Source organism: Schistocerca americana, chromosome 1 (genome assembly GCF_021461395.2).
Source record: "Schistocerca americana isolate TAMUIC-IGC-003095 chromosome 1, iqSchAmer2.1, whole genome shotgun sequence".
NCBI lineage: Eukaryota > Metazoa > Arthropoda > Insecta > Orthoptera > Acrididae > Schistocerca > Schistocerca americana.
Window position 1 is genome coordinate 175,627,953 of NC_060119.1, and position 17,592 is coordinate 175,645,544.

The following is a 17,592-nucleotide window of genomic DNA, read 5'->3' on the forward strand; positions in this document are numbered from 1 at the left end:
TTCTGTGTCGCAGTTCTCGATTCATCTACCATTAATCGATTTTTCACTAATTAACTCGGCGCCTGTGCCCATTCTCTTGAACATTTCCGAAGCCCGACCAAGAATCCTTCACTTCAATACTTGGAATTCTTTTCATCACATCTCACCTCGCACTCGTTGCTATTCGGAAAACTTCTTCTTCCAGTAGGATAAAATATATTTTTCTATAAACTGTTAGAAATTTCCTTTAGCGCAACTTAACATTCCTGAGTGGCTTAATTCACTTTCTACTTCTTCACTAACTACACGGATCATGCCGCAATTTTCCTCTGGTGCACCAAAGTGTAAGAATACACAGAAGTTACACACAATTCTACTTATACAGTGATATAAGAAATTCCTAAAACATACTGTATTACACAGCCTTCTCATTTACATTAAGACTATAGGTAAATTTAAAAAAATTAAAGTCACTGAGTAGTTAAAAATTTATTGTACATTTTGGTGTAGTATTGTTTGGTGCTAAAAGAAGCTCTGAAAATATGCCCATTACAAGTACCGCTCAGATCAAGGAGCGAGCAGTCAATTAATACCACCATAGTTGCTGTCTGTACCTCCCAGCCAACCATCCCAACCACCGTCAAAATTCCTGGCCTTCACCTTCGGCGAGCTCTCGATAAAACCTCCAACACATCAGCAGACTCACTATTCCGTAACTACCGCTGCAAACGGAGAATGGGGTGCCTTTGCGGATTGATCTGGAGCTTCCAGAAGTGGAAGGCCCTTTCCCATCAAGCAAACAAGCACTTAATGTATGTTCCCACAAATCTTACTGATCTGCTGGCAGAAATACCATCTTACATCACCAGAACCGGTTTCACTCTTTGACGAAATGCCTAACCACTCCAATAGTGCAGAATGCAACACAGGGAGATGACTTTCACATCATAAGCACAGCATAACAAGTGGCATTTAAACCATGAATTTTTTTCTGTTTGTTCACAGACAGCTTCCCATATGTGGTATCCTTGCAATGGAAAACCGGTGAATCGAACGACCACCTTTGTAGCGGCACACTTATCACTGCACAAAAAGTTCTGACTGCAGGCCGTTGTGCTATAAAGTCGGATGAGGGCATGTACTGGGTGAGTGGAAAGACATCCGTTTTCTGGCGGGGAAATGGTATGTATAGTCTTTGACAAAAAATGTGGCTGCTGGTAGGCCACTGCGGCGACTAAGGCCGAACTCGTCACTGAAGATGACAAAAAACGCCAAAAACTGGCAACAGTGTAGAATATATTTTTATCTATATGAGAGAGTTTATTATTATTATTATTATTATTTGTTCTGAAAGTCTATAATTTGATGTCTAAAATAGTGGTCAAATCTTGGTTATACCGGCACTATACGTTTTTTTAATTTATTTTTTGAATCTTGCACAAGAACATATTTTTTAGACGTCAATATCGCCACAACCTGATCTTTAAGCGGAGAACTTTTGTGCTAGTGAGTCCTTTCAAATTTGCCACTGTCCGTACGAAATATGAAGATGACGAAGGATATTTTTTGTGTAAGATTCATGAGATTCTACGTTCATTTCTATCTTTTGTTCAGTATATTTGTGTTTACACACGTGTTTTGTGGTGATAACGTGTTATTATTATTGTGAGGAAGTGCTTGATTTTACTAATTAATAAATACGTTGCGAAAACGATAGTGTGTTGAAACACCGATTCTGAAGAAAAAAGTATAAAAACAGTGAAGAAGCCAATTTACCATCTCTTGTTTCACCAGCCCCTCTTAACCTCATTATGCCTACAGTCACACTCAAAGGAAGTGCTTTCCAAAACAAACTGAACAATGAAATGAATAAACGTAACAATACAAATAAGGGCAGTGAAGAGTTTTAAAACATTGATATTTCTATTTTATCCAGTGTTTTGATGAACCTGGTGTTGTGCAAACAAAGTAAGAGCGAAAGCATGAAACTAGAAATAAACAAACATACATGACTAGCTAAAGAGCTACAGTTAATTTGTAAATATTGAAAATATAGTGTAAGTATTTTTTTTCCTTCACGCCGTATTACAGCTGACAATTACAGCAAATTTAATATTTCAATACTAAACTGTTGTATGGCCTACGCTCCATTGAAAGGGGAAAGACAGCCGGGGATAAGTTATGTGAGGTAATGAATCTGCCTCTCCTCCATCAAATTTTAGCAACTATATTTATGTATTAGGATCTGCAGTCTAAGATGTTGCCAATGAATGTGTGTAAGTTGCAGTGGACGAAGCAGTGTTGGAAAATATAGACTGTGACAATGAAAGAGAACTTCGTGCAGTGTTTGATGCCATTTGGCACAAGCGACGCAACATTTCAAAAACTGCTGTCGTCAAGGCCACAAGTGGGCACGCAGGCAAAGTGATTGATGTAGCTATTATGTCCTAATTTTGTAGGTGTCCAGAAACAAGAAAGCGACTTCATTTAGACAATCGTACATCAAATTCCAGTGGCACAGCTGGAGCCATTGGAGTGGCAGGAGCGAATTAACTTTTTCAACTCTGTCAGCTGTGTTATTGTGAACGACAGATCGATTTCTTAGGTGATGCAGACTGCAAAGCTTATAATAAAGTTGTATCGTCCAAACCTTATGGAGCTGACGTAGAAATAAAAAGCCATTCAGTGGATGGGGCACATGCAGGAATGAAGCCGTCACTAGAGAAAACTTGAGTTAGTGACAGGAAACCAATCGCTATAAACATAGGCTTACAGCGACAGCAGTAATGAAACTGCAAGTTTATTACGGCTTATTAATCAGGCAATATACTCACTGCGTAGAAGCAATGACGAAAGCTGCATGGGCAGTGTATTTTCACACAAAGTCCAACAATGATGAACCTCAACATGGAGTGTTTTCGAGAGGTCTGGAAAGCTGGTGCAAATACTGTAAGACATTAGTAACCGCTGAAAAACATAATCATAGAAACAGTCTGCCTATTGCAGTTATGTGGGCAGTAAAGCCAGTTTTCCAAGACTTGGCAGACATTGATCTATTTTGAAAGTGTTTAAATGGCAGGACACAGAGTATAAACGATTCTGTGAACAGCGACATTTAGACTCAGTTATCCACAAATGTGTTTGTGTGCGTAGACACCTTCACACTTAGGGTGTGTGATGCCGTTGCTACTTTCAATCAAAGCAAAATTATTATACGTGCAGTGCTGCAATCTCTTGTATTAGGTGTACACTGCGACACTATTGAGACGGTGAGAAATTTAGAAACCGAGGGACTGAGAAATTCACAAAACAAGCTAAAATTGTACAATAGGGATGGAAAGCTAAGAAAAGGTGCCAAGCGGAAATTATATTCGTAAAATGATTAGAATTATGGTGATCCAAGCAATGTAGCATGGATGTTTTGAAGTCTCAGCTGTAGACAGTAAATTCTCTCAGTTCCTGATCAACACAGAAAGCTGAAATTGTCAGGACATACTCAGACATATTTTGTATCACCTGAAGCTATTTTTTTTTAATATGAAGAGAAATGTTTTTAACCCTTTTTCAGGAATACAGGACCGGAATTTAAAAGAAAATCTCAAGCGAGGAAAACAAAATTTATATCTTCCCTTATAAGTGACAGAGACAGAAAAGACGGAAGAAACGCAAATATAGAGTAATGAAATTTCTGTTACCTAGGTAACATATTTAAGTGATTAACATTGCGAGGTCGCAGGTTAATGTAAGCGCGAGGTGAACCATTGCAAATGTGAAATGCTGGTGCGCTAATAACCGGTAAAGCACCCGAATATGCTAACGTGCATGCATTTTTTATACAGGCGCCGGATGTCAGTTTGTAGATGGAGTTCCATGGTTGTTGCACTTGATCTGTCAACATAGAGACCGTTTACGCTGATTGCGAATGACGCTGGAGTTGTCGTCCAACCATGTCCCATATGTGCTCGTCTGGAGACAGATCTGGTGATCGAGTAGGACAAGACAACATGCCGACACTCTGTAGAGCATGTGGGTCACAATACCGGTATGTGGGCGAACGTTATCTTGTTGGAAAACACCCTCTGGGTTGCTGTTTATGAATGGCAGCACAACAGGTAGAATCACCAGACTGGCGTACAAATTTGCAGTCAAGGTGCGTAGGATAAATTGTAAAGTGCTTCTGGTGGCATACGAAACCGCAACCCATACCATAACGCCAAATATAAGTCCAGTATATCTACACTAGTGGCCATTAAAATTGCTTCACCACGAAGATGACGTGCTGCAGACGCGAAATTTAACCTACAGGAAGAAGATGCTGTGATATGGAAATGATTAGCTTTTCAGAGCATTCACACAAGGTTGGCGTCGGTTTATCTTATCGCGGCATTGCTGCGCGCGTTGGTCGAGATCCAATGACTGTTAGCAGAATATGGAATCGGTGGGTTCAGGGCGGTAATAGGGAACGCCGTGCTGGATCCCAAATGCCTCGTATCACTAGCAGTCGAGATGACAGGCATCTTATCTGCATGGCTGTAACGGATCGTGCACCCACGTCTCGGTCCCTGAGTCAACAGATGGGGACTTTTGCAAGAGAACAACCATCTGCGCGAACAGATCGACGTCGTTTGCAGCAGCAGGACTATCAGCTCGGAGACAATGGCTGCGGTTACCCTCGACGCTGCATCACACACAGGAGCGCCAGCGATGGTGTACTCAACGACGAACCTGGGAGCACGAATGGCAAAACGTCATTTTTTTCGGATGAATCCAGGTTCTGTTTACAGCTTCATGATGGTCGCATCCGTGTTTGGCGACATGGCCGTGAACGCACGTTGGAAGCGTGTATTCGTCATCGCCGTACTGACGTATCACCCGGCGTGATGGTATGGGGTGCCATTGGTTACACGTCTCGGTCACCTCTTGTTCGGATTGACGTCACTTTGAACAGTGGACGTTACATTTCAGATGCGTTACGACCCGTGGCTCTACCCTTCATTCGATCCTTGCAAAACCCTACATTTCAGCGGGATAATGCACGACCCCATATTGCAGGTCCTGTACGGGCCTTTCTGGATGCAGAAAATGTTCGACTGCTGCCCTGGCCAGTACATTCTCCAGATCTCTCACCAACTGAAAACGTCTGGTCAATGGTGGCCGAGCAACTGGCTCGTCACAATACGCCAGTCACTACTCTTGATGAACTATGGTATCGTGTTGAAGCTGCATGGGGAGCTGTACCTGTACACGCCATCCAAGCTCTGTTTGACTCAATGCCCAAGCGTATCAAGGACGTTATTACTGCCAGAGGTAATTGTTCTGGGTACTGATTTCTCAGGATCTATGCACCCAAATTGCGTGAAAATGTAATCACATGTCAGTTCTAGTATAATATATTTGTCCAATGAAAACCCGTTTATCATCTGCATTTTTTCTTGGTGTAGAAAGTTTAATGGCCAGTAGTGTAGCATGCAGACGGGTTAGTTGCAGGTCATCAGCTGGCCTCCTTATAATCAACACAACGGTCATAACGGGCACCGAGGTAGAACCAGAGTTCAGCAGAAAACGTAACAGACCACCACCTTTCCCGCCAGTGAGTTCTCGCTTCGCACCTCTGAAGTCGCAAATGGCGGTGGCTTGTGATCGGTGGAATGCACGCTGCAGGTCTGTGCTCTCCTTGAAGTAACTGTTTTGTAACAGCTCGTTGTGCCACTGAGACACTAACTGCTGTATGATGCACTAGAGCCATATGCCGAAAACGCTGGTGTTCCATCTTGGAAGTGCCATGAGGCCTTTCGGGGGGCAGTCTTCTTCCAATACCACATTCTCGTGACCACCGCTGCCAGAAATTATGTACAGTGGCCAAGTCTTTCTGCAGTATAACAGAAGGAGCATTTAGCTCTTCGTAGTCCCTCATTCAAATACAGGAAGGTGATGATAATGGTGTCCTTGCCGCTTTAGAGGCATTTCTTACTAACATCTGCTCAGCATGTCCAGTCTCAAAGGTTACTAACGTTCACGATCGTTGCAGCGTGTATTTAAAGCAAACCGGATTTGCATCCTGATAGTGGCTGTACTAGCTCCACTCTTATGCGAGTGTCGCGATCTTTGAACAGACATGAGCTGTCAGATATAGAAACACGCCTCCTGATTTTCATTTGTGGCACAACTCCTTCTTGTTTTAGCGATATTTTTTTTCCGTAAGTGTATGAAACAACATCAGCTGTTAGACAAGATGGGTATTATGATCCCTAAAGCTTCAAAATTTTGCTTGCATAGTTTCTGAGATACTGTACGTTATACACGACCTAACTCTACATTATCTGGATAGGGCAAACCTGTTTCCCATAAGTTGCTACTGTTCTAGTGGCAAGGATGAAGAATCTGGCAGTATCTGAAAAGAGTGTTGTCTTTCGCTCAAAGTGCTCCTATTTCAGAGGTAAGACTGTAGAATATGGCAGTAGCTGTGGAGCAGTTGTCTTTCATTCAAGCCGCTCCTGTTCCAGTAGTAAACGGCCTGCAGCGTGAACACAGGTTCATGCGTTTAAGACCACTGCTTCCGTAATTTCTTCAAAAACTCATGAACTGTGAGATAACAGCAAAACGTACAGAAACAGTTGTGGGAAGGGTTCCGTGGCTTCCTGTCCAATTCAGAACACTTTCCGCTCGAAAGTTTGCCCTCGATGCACCGCAAGGAATGTACGCTATCGACTAAGCCGTGGGGGCAGGCCACCAACCACATCACATGTTTATTGTCACAGGCGTATTCACCTAACACCTATGAACCACAGCGCATGTTGATGCTCCCGCTTTAGGAAGCATCAAATTTTCTGGTTCAAAAATGGCTCTGAGCACTATGCGACTCAACTGCTGAGGTCATCAGTCGCCTAGAACTTAGAACTAATTAAACCTAACTAACCTAAGGACAGCACACAACACCCAGCCATCACGAGGCAGAGAAAATCCCTGACCCCGCCGGGAATCGAACCCGGGAACCCGGGCGTGGGAAGCGAGAACGCTACCGCACGACCACGAGATGCGGGCTCAAATTTTCTGTTTTTGTAGTTTCAGTTTCTAGGAAAAATACCTGGTGATCAAAAAGTCAGTATAAATTTGAAAAAGCCGGCCGCGGTTGTCTCGCGGTTCTAGGCGCGCAGTCCGGAACCGTGCGACTGCTACGGTCGCAGGTTCGAATCCTGCCTCGGGCATGGATGTGTGTGATGTCCTTAGGTTAGTTATGTTTAAGTAATTCTAAGTTCTAGGGGACTGATGTCCACAGCTGTTAAGTCCCATAGTGCTCAGAGCCATTTGAACCATTTTTTTTTAATTTGAAAACTTAATAAACAACGGAATAATGTAGATAGAGAGGTAAAAATTGGCACACATGGTTGGAATGCCATGGAGTTTTATTACAACCAAAAAAATAAATAAAAAAGCTCACAAAATGTCCGACAGATGGCGCTGGACAGCAAAACGTCAGTGACTGCGCATGACAATCGTGTATAAAAGGAGCTGTAATGAGAATCAGATGCGCTAGCAGTAGCAGAATGTTGACGTTACCTGAAAAGCCGCTTTTAGTGAAGCTATATTATCAGAATGGGGAATGTGCTAGTTCAGCGTTACGATCCTACCGCCATAGGAAGGGGATTCGAACGGGTAAAGGTCCGTTGACAAATGCAGCTGTGGCGAGAATGATTTCGAAATTCGAAGCCACGGGTTGTTTAGACGACAGACCCCGTAGTGGCCGACCGAGCACAAGGCGTAACGCTCCGTGGGGCTGTCAACGCCCACAACTGCAGAATTTGGGCTACCGAAAATCCTAGAACTGTCGTGGAAACTCCATTGCACGACAAGAAAGTCACGGTATGGGTTGGATTTATCTCATCTACCGTTATCGGGCCTTTTGTCTTCGAGGAAATGCGTGATTCTGGCTTTGTAACTGCTACCGTGATGGGTGAGAGGTACGTCGGTATGTTACAGCTACCGAAAATCCTAGAACTGTCGTGGAAACTCCATTGCACGACAAGAAAGTCACGGTATGGGTTGGATTTACCTCATCTACCGTTATCGGGACTTTTGTCTTCGAGGAAATACGTGATTCTGGCTTTGCAACTGCTACCGTGATGGGTGAGAGGTACGTCGGTATGTTACAGAATCGCATCATCCCCAGCCTGGCTGATAAACACCTGCTGGTACGTACGATGTTTATGCAGGACGGCGATCCACCCTATATTCCTAGACGCGTGAAAGATCTCTTCCGCGCGTCGTTTGGTGATGATCGTGTGCTCAGCCGCCACTTTCGTCATGCTTGGCCTCCCAGGTCCCCAGACCTCAGTCCGTGCGATTATTGGGTTTGGGGTTACCTGAAGTCGCAAGTGTATTGCGATCGACCGACATCTCTAGGGATGCTGAAAGACAACATCCGACGCCAATGCCTCACCATAACTCCGGACATGCTTTACAGTGCTTTTCACAACATTATTCCTCGACTACAGCTATTGTTGAGGAATGATGGTGGACATATTGAACATTTCCTGTAAAGAACATCATCTTGCTTTGTCTTACTTTGCTATGCTACTTATTGCTATTCTGATCAGATGAAGCGCCAACTGTCGGACATTTTTTGAACTATTGTATTTTTTTGGTTCTAATAAAACCCCATGTCATTCCAAGCATCTGTGTCAATTTGTACCTCTCTATCTACATTACTCCGTGATTTATTCAGTTTTCAAATTTATACTGACTTTTTGATCACCCGGTATATACGATAAACTGAAAGAAGAGTAATTGGAACTAAGGCATTGTTACCATTTCTCATGCACAATACCTACTACGAAGTATTTAAAATGTAATGTTCCTTCACGATTGAAATTTACCGGAAAATATTAGGTTAGTGAATTATTTTGTTTCGATTTTGTTCGGCTTCTTGGAGCACATTTTGGTACGAGCGTATCGTTCAATAATTTATTTTTGATTTAAAACGGTGTACACTGATCTCGCCGAAGTTAAGCGCTGTCGGGCTGGGCTAGCACTTTGATTGGTGACCATTCGGTCTGCTGAGCCCTGTTGGCAAGCGGGGTGCACGCAGACCTTTTGAGGCAAACTGAGGAGCTACTTGACTGACAAGTAGAGACTCCGGTCTCATAAACTGACATACGGCCAGGAGAGCGGTGTGCTGACCACATACCCCTCCGTATCCGCATCCAGTGACGCCTGTGGGCTAAGGATGACACAGCGGCCGGTCGGTGCCGTTGGGCCTCCCAAGGCCTGCTCGGAAGGAGATGGGCTCTATGGTTTCCTCATTGCCTTTTGTTGATGGTGTACTTCGGCTGTTCAGACGATTTGCTGCTTCCTTTCTTCTGCACGATATTTCGGCGACCGACTCTGTCATCTTCTTCACATGCTGCGAGCTATGTTACTATGTGCACTCTCTCCCTGGACTCCAGTTGGTCGTGCTGGAGTCCTGGCAGCAGCTACGCATAACAACACAACTCGCATCACGTAAAGAAGGCGACTGGGTCAGTCGTCGAAATATCACTCAGCAAACAGAAACGACAACTAAAGGCCGAAAGTACATTATTAAGTGCTATATTATTTTTGGAATTACATACTGATTTTTGCTTGTTTGAAGATAATGAGTGTAGTGGGCTTTATAAACGGAGTGTGACGTGAGAGAGGTCCAACATTTGCGATACATTGTCCACATTGGGTTTAACAGGAGAATCAAGGCAGCGGCGAAACATTTGTGAAAAGTGTGAGCATAATGCCATCAGAGAATTTTTTTCAGAAAAAGGTTTTTCTCATTACCCGATCAGTAGTTTTGATATGGATGAGTCTCGCATTTTGGAAGACCTGTGGTCTTTGAAAGTCAACATCGCTGTACTCGATAACGGTGAAACGTCTTTGAATAGTGACCTATTAACCTCCGTGTGACATCCTCATGGAATGGGCAGATACCAAATTCTGATGCATGGGTACTAGGTGCCACTGGCGACTCGTAGTTGAAACTAGTGGCGGTGCTACTCCAGACAATTTCTAGTGTTTTTTTTTAATTGTGTCAAATGAAACAAATGCGCATAAATGAGGAATTCTTCATAAACTTGATAAAATCTTTAAAAAAAAAAAAAAAAGAACTGAAATACCTGTTACTTTAAGATAGACTGTTACAGTTCAAGCTTAATCTATTCATTTATAAGGGAAATCGATTCTTCTTGTTTCAATTTACGCAAAAAGATCAGTAATTTTTTTCTTGATGTCTGGACGACACGTGCGGAAATTGTTCTCCGGAGGAAGCCCTGCAAACGAATTTAGTCTTCCGGAATTCACAGCCTTTTTTCAAAAAAAATTTTTTTTCAGTATTTAAAAGTAGCTTAGTTATGCGAACTATCAACAACCTTTTTATAAATTCCCTAATTTCACTAGGAAAATTGTCTAGACTTTTTTTCTTCAAGATCAACTTCAGTGGCTCAGTTAATTTCCAGTAATCGTTAATATCAGATAAAAAATATACTTGTAGTCCAGTTTCAAGACCTTCTTCGTCAATTGTGGTACATGTTTCAGTGGTCAGTACTCTCTCAAGTATAGGATGTTTATTCTCAAAACTAGCGAAGCATTTGTTGTTGAACAATTTAGCAGCTACTGAGTGTTTAGTGGAAGAGCATCTGTCCGTTATATCAATTCATGTAAGGTCCCTCACTTCCTTAGCTTCAACCATGAGTGTCTTTGAAGGATCATCACAGGACTTTGGGGTTTCCTTATTCTAAAATAGTAGTACTGAGCAATGTTCCATTTTCACTAACTTTAAACACACTAATTTTTCGAGACTGCATTCGGTTGTTAATTGTTTCAAACGAAGTATAATCTTACGTATAAGCTCTAATGTCCTTCGAATTATCAACATTCAAAGTTATTGTGGTTTCTGCAATGTTTTATCTGCATTTAATGTTCGCTGAATTTCAATAAGGCTATTTTTTTGAAAGGTTGAAAATTTTCATGAACTCTAAGAGGCCACGGGTTTACTCCTGGTTCATTGTGTCCAACAGGCACAATACTTCGGCAGTCAGACATGTCGTCATCGTCGGGTGCGCTGACTAAATGAGCTACTGAGCGCGCTAGGTCGACTTACGTTCCTTCCCTCCGCGAGCCGTTACCATCACGGTCTGCGCCAGCGGCCGCGCGTCGGCAGTCGGGGGGAAATGGTTCAAATAGCTGTGAGCACTATGGGACTTAACTTCTGAGGTCATCAGTCCCTTAAAACTTAGAACTACTTAAACCTAACTAACCTAAGGACATCACACACATCCATGATCGAGGCAGGATTCGAATCTGCGACCGTAGCGGTCGCTCGGTTCCAGACTGTAGCGCCTAGAACCGCTCGGCCACCCCGGTCGCCGGTCGGGGAGACGCTAGCGTCGGCGTCTGTGGTACAGAAAACGTAGGTGCTGCGTCCACCCTGCTCGCCATATCGCTTTATTTGCTGAGAGTCTTCGTAATTAATTTCAGTGCTGGTTTCCAAGCTTTACTAAGACTATAGCCGCAATTTCGGTTTATGAGGTCGTCCCTAGCATTAATTTCTATGGTCTCTGTAATGACACTGTCCCAGTATTTGGAAGTCTGTGCCAAGACCCTGATGCGTCAGTACTCCATCGCATGATTCTCAGACAAATACACTCCTGGAAATGGAAAAAAGAACACATTGACACCGGTGTGTCAGACCCACCATACTTGCTCCGGACACTGCGAGAGGGCTGTACAAGCAATGATCACACGCACGGCACAGCGGACACACCAGAAACCGCGGTGTTGGCCGTCTAATGGCGCTAGCTGTGCAGCATTTGTGCACCGCCGCCGTCAGTGTCAGCCAGTTTGCCGTGGCATACGGAGCTCCATCGCAGTCTTTAACACTGGTAGCATGCCGCGACAGCGTGGACGTGAACCGTATGTGCAGTTGACGGACTTTGAGCGAGGGCGTATAGTGGGCATGCGGGAGGCCGGGTGGACGTACCGCCGAATTGCTCAACACGTGGGGCGTGAGGTCTCCACAGTACATCGATGTTGTCGCCAGTTGTCGGCGGAAGGTGCACGTGCCCGTCGACCTGGGACCGGACCGCAGCGACGCACGGATGCACGCCAAGACCGTAGGATCCTACGCAGTGCCGTAGGGGACCGCACCGCCACTTCCCAGCAAATTAGGGACACTGTTGCTCCTGGGGTATCGGCGAGGACCATTCGCAACCGTCTCCATGAAGCTGGGCTACGGTCCCGCACACCGTTAGGCCGTCTTCCGCTCACGCCCCAACATCGTGCAGCCCGCCTCCAGTGGTGTCGTGACAGGCGTGAATGGAGGGACGAATGGAGACGTGTCGTCTTCAGCGATGAGAGTCGCTTCTGCCTTGGTGCCAATGATGGTCGTATGCGTGTTTGGCGCCGTGCAGGTGAGCGCCACAATCAGGACTGCATACGACCGAGGCACACAGGGCCAACACCCGGCATCATGGTGTGGGGAGCGATCTCCTACACTGACCGTACACCACTGGTGATCGTCGAGGGGACACTGAATAGTGCACGGTACATCCAAACCGTCATCGAACCCATCGTTCTACCATTCCTAGACCGGCAAGGGAACTTGCTGTTCCAACAGGACAATGCACGTCCGCATGTATCCCGTGCCACCCAACGTGCTCTAGAAGGTGTAAGTCAACTACCCTGGCCAGCAAGATCTCCGGATCTGTCCCCCATTGAGCATGTTTGGGACTGGATGAAGCGTCGTCTCACGCGGTCTGCACGTCCAGCACGAACGCTGGTCCAACTGAGGCGCCAGGTGGAAATGGCATGGCAAGCCGTTCCACAGGACTACATCCAGCATCTCTACGATCGTCTCCATGGGAGGATAGCAGCCTGCATTGCTGCGAAAGGTGGATATACACTGTACTAGTGCCGACATTGTGCATGCTCTGTTGCCTGTGTCTATGTGCCTGTGGTTCTGTCAGTGTGATCATGTGATGTATCTGACCCCAGGAATGTGTCAATAAAGTTTCCCCTTCCTGGGACAATGAATTCAGGGTGTTCTTATTTCAATTTCCAGGAGTGTAGTACTGTGCGGATTACTCTTACAATGTTTGACGATGGAAGTGTTTCTGCTTTGTACGATCCGGTTTCGCTCTCTTTGTATCGACTGGAGAGCGTCCATCAGAGGACCTCAAGTAACCTCATAGCCTTATAAGAAATACATTTGTTGATGTTCATCTTGTATCCTCCTTTCAAGACAGTGTTAATTCTGTCCATTGCGCTTGTCCGCAGCTCGTGGTGTAGTGATTCGCGTTCCTTCCTATGGATCACAGGGTCCTGGGTGTTTGTGTTGCCTTCATCATTTTATGATCATTCGGCAAAATGGCGACTCTGGATTGTGAAGAGACAGGGAATTTGGAAGGGCGCTGATAATCGCGTCGTTGGGCGCTGCACAAAACCAGACATGTCAGCTTCGCTGCCCTTCTAAGTCCTTTGACGTTTCTGGCCGAATTACAATGTCAAAGGCAAATCTAAAAGTTTTTATTTTCTCTCCCTGAATTTTAATTCCTACTTCAAATCTTTCTCTAGTTTCCTTGTTAGATGCACAGATTGAATAACACCAGGGATTGATACAGCCTGGCTCATTCGCTTCTCAACCACTGTTTCTGTTTCACGTTCCTCGACTCTTGTATCTGCCGTCTGGTGTCTGCAAAAGTAGTAGATAGCCTTTCTCTCCCTATATTTACCCCTGCTACCCTCAAAATTTCAAAGACAGTTTTCCAGTCAACATTGTCAAAAGCTTTCTCTAAGTGTACAAACACTGTAAACGTATATTTGTCTTTCTTTGACCTATCTTCTAGATGTCGTGTGACTGGGGCCTCCCGTCGGGTAGACCGTTCGCCGGCTGCATGTATGGTAGGGTCATTACTGCCTCGCGTGTACCTACGTTTCTCGGAATCTAAACTGCTCTTCACCAAGGTCAGCCTCTACCAGTTTTTCAATTCTTCTATGAAGAATAATTGTTAGTACTTTGCAAGCATTATATATTAAATTGAAATTTCTGTAGTATTCACACCTTACAGCACCTGCTTTCTTTGGGATTACTACACTCTTCTTATTGTCTGTGGGTACTTCGCCTTTCTCATACATCTTGGGCAAGGGTTTTGAGGTGGATGGCTCTCCCCAGCCTATCAGTGGCTCTGACGGAATATAGTCTACTCCCGGGACCTTTTCCAGAATTTGATCTTTGAGGGCTTTAGTAGATCATAATGTTCATTAGACCTGTGGGTAAATATTTGAAGTAAATCGGTCAAACACTTTTTGTGATCTCCCTATATGTATATATATATATATAGTGTTACAAAAAGGTACGGCCAGACTTTCAGGAAACATTCCTCACACACAAATAAAGAAAAGATGTTATGTGTACGGAAACCCTTAATTTCCATATTAGAGCTCATTTTAGTTGCGGATGAGGCTTCATTCCAACGTGATCAAATTGTAAATTTTCACAATCAACATGTGTGGGCTGACGAGAATCCGCACGCAATTGTGCAATCACGTCATCAACACAGATTTTCTGTGAACGTTTGGGCAGGCATTCTTGGTGATGTCTTTATTGGGCCCCATGTTCTTCCACCTACGCTCAATGGAGCACGTTATCATGATTCCATACGGGATACTCTACCTGTGCTGCTAGAACATGTGCCTTTACAAGTACGACACAACACGTGGTTCATGCACGATGGAGCTCCTGCACATTTCAGTCGAAGTGTTCGTACGCTTCTCAACAACAGGTTCGGTGACCGATGGATTGGTAGAGGCGGACCAATTCCATGACCTCCACGCTCTCCTGACCTCAACCCTCTTGACTTTCATTTATGGGGGCATTTGAAAGCTCTTGTCTACGCAGCCCCGTTATCAAATGTAGAGGCTCTTCGTGCTCGTATTGTGGACGGCTGTGATAGAATACGCCATTCTCCGGGGCTGCATCAGCGCATCAGGGATTCCATGCGACGGAGGGTGGATGCATGTATCCTCGCTTACGGAGGACATTTTGAACATTTCCTGTAACAAAGTGTTTGAAGTCACACTGGTATGCTCTGTTGCTGCGTGTTTCCATTCCATGATTAATGTGATTTGAAGAGAAGTAATAACATGAGCTCTAACATGGAAAGTAAGCGTTTCCGGACACATGTCCACATAACATATTTTCTTTCTTTGTGTGTGAGGAATGTTTCCTGAAAGTTTGACCGCACCTTTTTGTAACACCCTGTATATATATGAAGATTTCGCTGTGTCAGTCTGAACGCCTATTACGACGTCATGCAAAAATTTGAAATAAATCAGTTAATAACTTTTCAACATTTTACCTAAACATGTCTCCCATCTTTATCTATTATGTATAGACTTTCACAAGCGATATATTAAAAGATATGTAGCCCACGTTTATCCGATAGTTTCTAAGAAAATCGCGTAAAAATATGAAGTATATCGGTTGAGGACTTTTCGAGATTAGAGTATTTTACAAAAATATGTGGTAAACCTGTCAAGAACTTCTCAAAGTTTTTGTAATAACGTTAATCAAGGACCTGTCTTCGTATACTAGTACATTTTTATACGCCATATATATTCGTTATTCTGTGTCTGTGTGAGCCTTTATTAGAGTATCACGTACAGATTTTGAAGTAAATCGGTCAAAAAATTTCGGGAATTTTGCTAGCTTTTCTTTATATAGCATACAATATATATGTTTTTATAAAAATATGTAGCCTATACCAATCTGAATGTTCAAAAGTACTGTGTAAAAATTTGTCGCAAATCATTCAAGAACTTTTTGAAATTTTGGCACCTACTATAACCGACGACTTGTCTTTATGTAGCACCATACATGTCATCAACAATGTCAAGTGGAAATAGCAGGTGCTACAGTTAGATCCACAGCGCCTATATGTGAGCTGACACTGCTCAATGCTCTATTGAATAACAATAAAAATCTTTGAGAGGCCATCTCTACATTTTTGCATAAACATTTTCGCTTGGCTTGTGAACAGTATCGAGTGTTTCTTTCCAATTTCGTTACTAGTAACAAGGGATGGTACGTTCACGCTAACTTCCCCGCATGCAAAAGCGAATGCCCATTCACAAAAGTTAGTATGCACTGTTCTCCACATGTGTGTCATCACAGCTTTTTCTAGCCCACCAATAATTCATAAAGCAAACGGTGTGTTTCCTGGGACTGTTATGAGATCGCACTTATTATAATCCATCATACGCAAGGTACATAGATAAATTCGTATCAAACTTTCCAGATTTAGTAACTAGCATAAAATATCAGGTACTGGGTACATTTGTTACTGGATGTACTTGTATTAATACCATACTGGACGCACATCATTTAACATTTATAGATAACAATATGTTATCCGTATTTAATTTTTGAAATGTCAGAAGATAAATAAACGTACAACACAATTTTTATATTCTGACAACACGTTACCCTTTAGTTTTCTGTTCCCATTCTAAGAATATTTTAATTTTTTAATTTTTTTCTGAAGGTCCAATTCTGTCTTAGAACTAAACAATATTTTCTTTACGAGTCCATCGTTGTTCCACGTAACATAGAAAATTCCATTTATAAGATTGTCTCTTGTACCGCTGCTGCTCTCTGCTGTCAGTTATTATTCTCACCTGTGATATCCCATCACATGTCCATAGAGGGCGATTCCTTCGACTAATAATGCGTCTGTTGGCTATTCGTACGCATGTAGTTACATATGAAAGGAAAATAATAGTTTAAGCTATTTAATAATTCGTAACTCAATGCCCTTACGTTACAAAATAAGAGGGAGGAAAGAAAAAAGAGCAATAAAAATTTCTTTGGCGATAGTTAGGTTCTAAAATGGCTCTGAGCACTATGGGACTTAACATCTATGGTCATCAGTCCCCTAGAACTTAGAACTACTTAAACCTAACTAACCTAAGGACATCACACAACACCCAGTCATCACGGGGCAGAGAAAATCCCTGACCCCGCCGGGAATCGAACCCGGGAAACCGGGCGTGGCAAGCGAGAACGCTACCGCACGACCACGAGCTGCGGGGATAGTTAGGTCAAAACAAAACTGCCCTGGTAAATTCCTCACTGATTTTCGTTTAGGTGTAGGATTTATAGAAAGTACAGTGAATGGCACAAACACGGCTGGTCCCATTGCTTACCTACTACGTTAATGAAACTATGACAGCGCTCAGTGATAGATTATTTCACCTTCTCATTTCTACATCAAGCGTAGAACATAGTTGGGACTGGTTCGTTGCATTTTCCTTGTTGTTTTTGTTGTGGTCTTCAGTCCTGAGGCTGGTTTGATGCAGCTCTCCATGCTACTCTATCCTGTGCAAGCCTCTTCATCTCCCAGTACCTACTGCAGCCTACATCCTTCTGAATCTGCTTAATGTATTCATCTCTTGGTCTCCCCCTACGATTTTTACCCTCCACGCTGCCCTCCAATGCTAAATTTGTGATCCCTTGATGCCCCAAAACATGTCCTACCAACCGGTCCCTTCTTCTTGTCAAGTTGTGCCTTCAACTCCTCTTCTACCCAATTCTAT

At 43.6% G+C, this 17,592-nt stretch overlaps 1 protein-coding gene across 1 annotated transcript in view; it reads left to right on the forward strand.

Annotated features, from left to right (window-relative positions):
• Positions 1-17,592, forward strand: part of LOC124613528 (putative trypsin-6) — a 181,405-nt gene that overhangs the window by 90,444 nt on the left and 73,369 nt on the right. Inside the window, exon 3 of the mRNA XM_047142273.1 lies at positions 985-1,124. Coding sequence (XP_046998229.1) covers positions 985-1,124 — 140 coding nt within the window. The remainder of the gene's footprint in view (positions 1-984; positions 1,125-17,592) is intronic.